The sequence below is a fragment of the Grampus griseus genome (assembly GCF_964374135.1).
Source record: "Grampus griseus genome assembly, chromosome: 2".
Taxonomy (NCBI): Eukaryota; Metazoa; Chordata; class Mammalia; order Artiodactyla; family Delphinidae; genus Grampus; species Grampus griseus.
In genome coordinates, this window is record NC_139018.1 from 119830928 (window position 1) to 119837626 (window position 6699).

A 6699-nucleotide genomic window follows, 5' to 3' on the forward strand; every position below is an offset into this window, starting at 1 on the left:
GGACTTGTGTTCCTACCAGCAAGATAACTGACCAGCAATAGACGCCCGACTTGCCCAGCCAAACCATAGGTTAACTATAGGTTAAAACAATAGGAGAAAAAGTCATCTAGAGATACAGTCTTAACTGGCTGGTAAGCTAATCATAACACACAAAGAATGGCTGGTAGTGGCTATATTGGGTATTACACAATACCAATAAGTAAAGTGGGCTGTGGAGACAGAAGACTGGAGAGTAGATCTTCAAAAAGAAACAGGTGACAGAAAGAACAGCCTCTGGCTTAGAAATTCTAGTTCCCATGAGGCCTGACTGTGCTTTCTTCCTTTGCCTTTGGATGTTTGGAAACTGTAACAGCATCTTCTTTCTTGAGTGCTGAGTTAAGTGAGTTTCTGTTCCTTATATTCAAGGACAAAGACTGGAAAAGACAGTACATATACAGTAAAAGTGAAAAAGAAAAGTGATGCGGGTGGAGGGAACAATACTTTCAATCCGGTAACTATATAATAAGGTTGCATCAAAATTTAACTACTACACACACAGCAGCAGCTTTATTTATAAATAGGGAAAAGTTGGTTAACAACCTCAATATTCAAAGATCTGCTAACTAAACCATGATGCATTCATATAGGTAATACCGGGCAGCCAGTACAGTAGAAGCTGTAGAAAAGTACAGGTATCCCTTTCTACTCAAACTCATAATCCCTGACTCAGAAACCGAACAGATTCAGATAGCAAGGGATACTTATATCCAATGACATGGAAAGATGTTCATGATATACTAAATAAAAAAAGGTTACAAAACAATATATACTGTATTTTTTGTTAAGGAGCACATTTACATATATTTGTATATGCACGTAAAAATGAAACTGTTTCTACACTGCCTATAATGTTTTTGTCTGTGATTACCAATCCCAACCTTATTTCTTATAATCAATAAAAACTCTCCTAAAAAATTAAATACAGATTTTCTTTCAGAGATTACAAGGTAGGATTAGGAAAACCAAGTCCTGGCTCTACTACAGGACTAAGCAGTACCATGGTTAAAAAGCAAGCAGTTAGGAAGGAAAAAAGAAAGATGAATGAGATAACGTGAGGTAAAGAAGGGGGCCTGAAGCTTTACGCCAGGCTGAAGGCCCTCTTGCCCAATAACAGCTACTCTCTAAAATATGTTTCCCTAGAGCCAGGCCAGTCTCTTCACTGTCTTCCCCCTTACTCATTTTCCATTATGCTTGCTGGTCATTCTAATTCCCCAAGTGTTGACTGGCCTCTGTGATTCCTCTGTTTAACATCAATTCAAGTCCTCCTTCCTTCAGAAAGTAGTCTAACTATTCCAGGCAACAGTGATTTCTCTCTTCCTTGGAACCAGGTATATTTTCAAATTCAGAGATCTACTTAAGAGAGTCACTCAAAATCTCTAAGGTTGTAGTCAATGCACTGGAGTGCCAGACAGGCAGCTCCAGATCATTAAAAAGGCATTTTGCCACTAGTGAAATTATTAAAGTTTAAAATGTGGTCAACGTGTACAATATGCCCACTTCCATAAAGATACTTTGAGTATAGGACTTCCCTGGTGGCGCAGTGGTTAAGAATCCACCTGCCAATGCAGGGGACACGGGTTTGAGCCCTGGTCTGGGAAGATCCCACATGTCACGGAGCAACTAAGCCCATGCGCCACAACTACTGAGCCTGCATTCTAGAGCCTGCAAGCCACAACTCCTGAGCCCGCGTGCCACAACTACTGAAGCCCGAGTGCCTAGAGCCCGTGTTCTGCAGCAAGAGAAGCCACAGCAATGAGAAGCCCGCACACCACAACAAAGAGTAGCCCCTGCGCAGCAACGAAGACCCAACGCAGCCAAAAAAAAAAAAAAACTAAGTGGCTCTCAAAATATGGCCCCAGGCCAGCAGCATCAGTATCACCTGGCAACTTGTTAGAAATCCAAATTTTCAGTCTCTACCCCAAACCAGAACTCCAGAGATGGGGCCCAGCAAGCCTCCAGCTGATCCTGATGCACACAGAAGTTTGAGAACTACTGACTAAGGAAACAGCTGGTATTAACTAATTAAAAAAAAAAAAAAGATACCTTGAGTATAAACTTGGGAAGCAAAAAGATAAAATGGCAATAAAAAAGGAGAAATCAAGTAATTTGTGTTGTACTCTATCTAAAGACAGACTTAATAAGGGAAGGTACTGTTAGTGAGGCAGATAGTCTAGGCTAGTTCACTCACTACCCACTCCCAACCACTTCAACCACTTCTCCCTTGTCTTTCTCTACTGCAAAATCCAGAAAGCTAAATACACCATCTTTCAGCCTTTAAAGCCGAGAGTGGAGATGACATTTTGGCCAAGGAGATACAGGCAAAAACTCCTGGGGTGGGCTTTTCTTTCTGTTTTGCTCTTCCAGCTGCCTAAAACATGGACCTAATGCAGGTACATCAGCTATTTGCAACCCCAAAAATGAAAGCAAAACAGAAAAAAGTGAGAAGCCTAGGTCCTTGTTGATGTTGGTGCTATACAGTCCCAGTATGTCCACATCCAGACTTCTTGTTAGGTGAGAAAAATAAACCCCATTTGTTAGAGTCACTGTACAGTACGTTTTCGGTTCCTTGCAGCTGCAGGCATTCCTGATACAGTTAGCAGGGAGCTTAGATGAGTGTTCTCAACTATCTTTCCTCCCCAACATATAAGAGAGCTAGAACACTTGCCCTTCATTAAGTTACTCACTACAACTGTGATTCTCAGCCTGGTAGGCATCCAAATGTGGGAAGCAGAGAGGGCAGTGGTCCAGAACCCTGGTGATTACCAAAGCAATGTCTCCTAAGCACATGTCTGGGAGGCCATTCAATCTGGTCCCTCCAAAAATGCAGCAAGGATTTTTTGTTTTTCTACTCAAGTTGCTCCTTTCTTTCAAAGTCAATTCTTCTTCCAAATTTTATTCCCTACTAATTACTAAGAAATTATTTAGGTAATTACTTAGTAAACCTCTGATAAAACCATTCTATTAAAAACAATGTTTTAACCCCACAGAAATAAAAACCAAATTTCTGTTTTAAAGGCATATGTATTTAAAGGCATTCTCTTATTATATTTATCATGGTTATAAAAACCCTGGTACTCTGGAACTCAGTTATGTACAGATGCCTGTGACAGCTTATTTTCCAGAGATAATATAGCTCTTAGTTTATTAATCACTCTTTCAGTGCATTTTACAGTTGTTTTGATAGTTTCCTACTGATTTCCTGCATTTGGGAAATACAGGCTATCTTCAAGTAGGCACATTTCCACAAATTATCCATAAAAAGAACTTATACTAAATTAAAAAACATCTTCATATATGTTCTTTTACTTTACTAAGCTATAAAATGTGGGTTAAGAAACTTCCAGGCCAGAATCACTAGATATTTGAGAGAAAGGAAATAAAAGATCTTTCTTATATATAATCAACTTAGCTGTTCCCTTTTCAAAATTAATACAAATTCATCATCAGTGAAGATATAAAATAAATGTGAATGAAAGACACATGGCACTAAGAAAAGACCAACCTCTCAATGCAAATCACAGCAACTAAACATGCAAGGTAAAGGATTTTGGTGAACTGTTTATTTTGAAATGGCAACCTAATTCTAGGATAGGGATCTTCTCCAAAATATACTCTAAAATATCCAAATATTCTCAGAATGTACAAGAAAATACTGCTAGTCTAGAACATTTAAACCCACCAAAATCTACAGAAAAATCACAAAAGCAATCTTAAGTAACACAAGAAGGAAAAAACCAAGGTTAAGGAAAAGCTCCCTCCAAAACTGCATTTAATTTTTCTTTTCACTGAAAAGTCATTAAATAATAATCTAAATCACTCTTCCAAACAGGTCTTCCCTTCACCGGCCTGGTTGAGAAAATTACTTAGTTGTCAATAAAGTAAAGACTTCCATCCAATACTCTGGGGTTCCGCCAAGTTCACTCTTCTGAAACCTCAGTGAAAGGTTTGATCCAGGTCAGGCGCCTGCAAAGGTCTGCCAAGAGTGTCAGGGCACAAGCCAGGGCAAACCATGCCCTGGTCAACAACTCAAATCAGTGGGCCCTGCTGATGATTCCTATTCAAAGGATAGGGACACTGTTCACTCGGAAAATTAAAATATACATTTAATAGCTCTAGAATATCATCTGGCAAGTTTCTGTTGTTTTTAAAATTGTATTAGTAATTTCCTGGGGGTAAAAATCATTACTAAACTAACTTAGATTTTAAAATGAGAAGCTATGGTATGGGCTTACATCCTCCTCAAACAAAAGCTAGCCCAAGAAGCTTTTAAAATGTTAGACATATGTGTAGGTGTACCTGCTACGACATGGTGGGAATAAATTTAAAATTTCTTCAACTCAGCTCGACAAATGCATTTTTATTATTAGAAACTAAACAAATCCAAGAAAATTTAAGCAACATTACCATACTTGGTGCCTCCAAGTCTAGGTACATTGAAGAACTTCTTATGTGAACTGTCATTTAATGTTTCAATAAGGTATTCAAAGGCATATCCTGAAAAAAAAATTATACTTTCATTAAACACTGCTACAAATTACCTTATTCAAAATGAAAATACCTAGAAACCAGCTTTGTCCAAAATAATTTTCTGTAATGGCTCAAATTTTCTATATTTGTGCTATATTACCTATATTTTCTATAGGTAGCCGTGGCCATTGAGCACTTGAAATGTGGTTACAGCGACTGAGGAACAGAGTTTTTAATTTTATTTAATTAATTTAAATTTAAATAGTCACATGTGGCTAGTGTCCATTGTATTGGACAGTAAAACTCTAAGCCATGACTCTTGTCAAATAAAAACTGAAAAAAAAAAAGCTTTCATTAAACACTGCTACAAATTACCTTATTCAAAGTGAAAATACCTAGAAACCAGCTTTGTCCAAAAGAATTTTCTGTAATGGCACAAATCTTCTATATTTGCGCTATATTACCTATATTTTCTATAGGTAGCCGTGGCCATTGAGCACTTGAAATGTGGTTACAGCGACTGAGGAACAGAGTTCTTAATTTTACTTAATTTAAATAGTCATATGTGGCTGGTGTCCACTGTATTGGACAGTAAAACTCTAAGCCATGACCCTTGTCAAATAAAAACTGGTAAAATAATTAACTCCTGAAAATATGATAATAAAGAATACCTAGAAAGGGACAATATCTAGAAAGTAAAATAATTAACTCCTGAAAATGTGATAATAAAGAATACCTAGAAAGGGACAATAAGAATGATTTAAAGGATGAATAGGCATGTTTTGTGAAGACATGTCCTGAAAATTGCATAAATACAGACAGGACAACGCCACAATTATGTTAGAAGAACTGATTTTTTAAAAAAAACCAAAAGATGGACTTTTACACAGCATTCAACAACAGGAATAAAATCAAAAACAAACAACTTATCAGGTAAGACCTTCACAGGCTTTAAGACTAAAGGTAAAGTGAACAACAAAATATCTGGGCAAATTAGCAGATTCTCCCTAAAAGACACGTCTTTCTGGTTTTGTACGAATTGAAGCTTAACTACCAAGTCGAAGACCCAGGGGACTTATTTGAATGTGCCCCAGCTCCTAAGGTTCTTGGGGGAAGTGGCGGAGAGGCAGCCTTGAGATTAAAGAACCTTCAGATCTTTTGTGCAGATTCACTGCAGTAGGTGGGCAGGACCCCCAACATTGCCAGGACCTTGGTCCGAAATGAGAAGCGATAAGCATTGTTCACTTTTTGAGAATATATAATGTTTTTCCTTTTTTATTGAGGATTAAGCGAGGGAGGTGGATGGGGGGAGGAGACCCAGCGCTGCAATAAATGGTCCGAGAACTGGCTGACCAGTGTTCGGCCTTGACCACCCCCCACTCTGCTTCTAGAGGCAAAGAGAGAGGGAGGGGCTCGAGGCTGGACAGCGGAATAAACAACTAGCTGCGTGAGACGCCACCAAGGAGACACTAGCCCCCACCCTCATCTCTTACAAATGGGGGGCGGGGAGAAGATGGTGGGCCTCTCCTCGACCCTAGTACTACTGAGGAGTACCGGGAAGCCGCTGGCAGCCAGCAGTGGCCAACGGGCCGAGGCCGGTACGGGTCAAGGCCAGCGGCGGAGCGGACGGCCCTGCTGGGGTCACGCTAAGGGACGAGGTCGGCGAGGCCGGGCCCTCGAGGCCTGGGCGCACAGAGTGCGGCCCAGCAGGCAGGCCCCAAGGGAGCACAACCTGAGCCCGGAGGGCCCCGGCGCCGGCCGAGCAACTCCAGGAGAGAGAAGCAAAGAACTCGGAGCCGGGGCAGCGCGCGTCTACAGCTGCCAGATCCAGTCGGTGAACTGAAACTAACCTGCACTTGGGGCGTCCATCGCCGGAGACCATATTATCCCTGCGGGGAGGGGGCCCGCGGGGGAAGGAGGGGGAGGTCGGGCGGGGAAGAGGGGGAGGAAAGCAGCCGGACCGGCAAAGGAAGCAGGAAAGGAGCAGTCTCGCGCAAACACCGCGAGAGCCGCAGAACCGGCCCCAGGTCTCAGCTCGCGGGATTTGCCGCCCAAGTCTCGCGAGATCTTCGGGCTTGGAGACAAAGAAAGAGAAGGGGCGGGGCCAGCCAGGCGGCGATTCCTTGCGTAATCGATTCTGTTCTCGCGAGCTGGGGCGAAACGCCGGGGAGGCTGCGGCGTTGGCGTCACTAG

At 41.5% G+C, this 6699-nt stretch overlaps 1 protein-coding gene across 2 annotated transcripts in view; it reads right to left on the reverse strand.

The window, feature by feature from the left end:
- IREB2 (iron responsive element binding protein 2) overlaps window positions 1–6429 on the reverse strand; it is a 52466-nt gene extending 46037 nt beyond the window's left edge. The window contains exons 1-2 of one of the 2 annotated variants that reach the window (XM_082647683.1): window positions 6357–6429; window positions 4444–4533 (exon numbers count right to left, since the gene is read on the reverse strand). In XM_082647683.1, coding sequence (XP_082503809.1) covers window positions 4444–4533; window positions 6357–6375 — 109 coding nt within the window. In that variant the 5' untranslated portion in view covers window positions 6376–6429. Of the gene's footprint in view, window positions 1–4443; window positions 4534–6356 lie in introns of those variants that run through there. The other variant, XM_082647684.1, reaches the window with a different exon arrangement.
- Window positions 6430–6699: the final 270 nt, after the last annotated feature.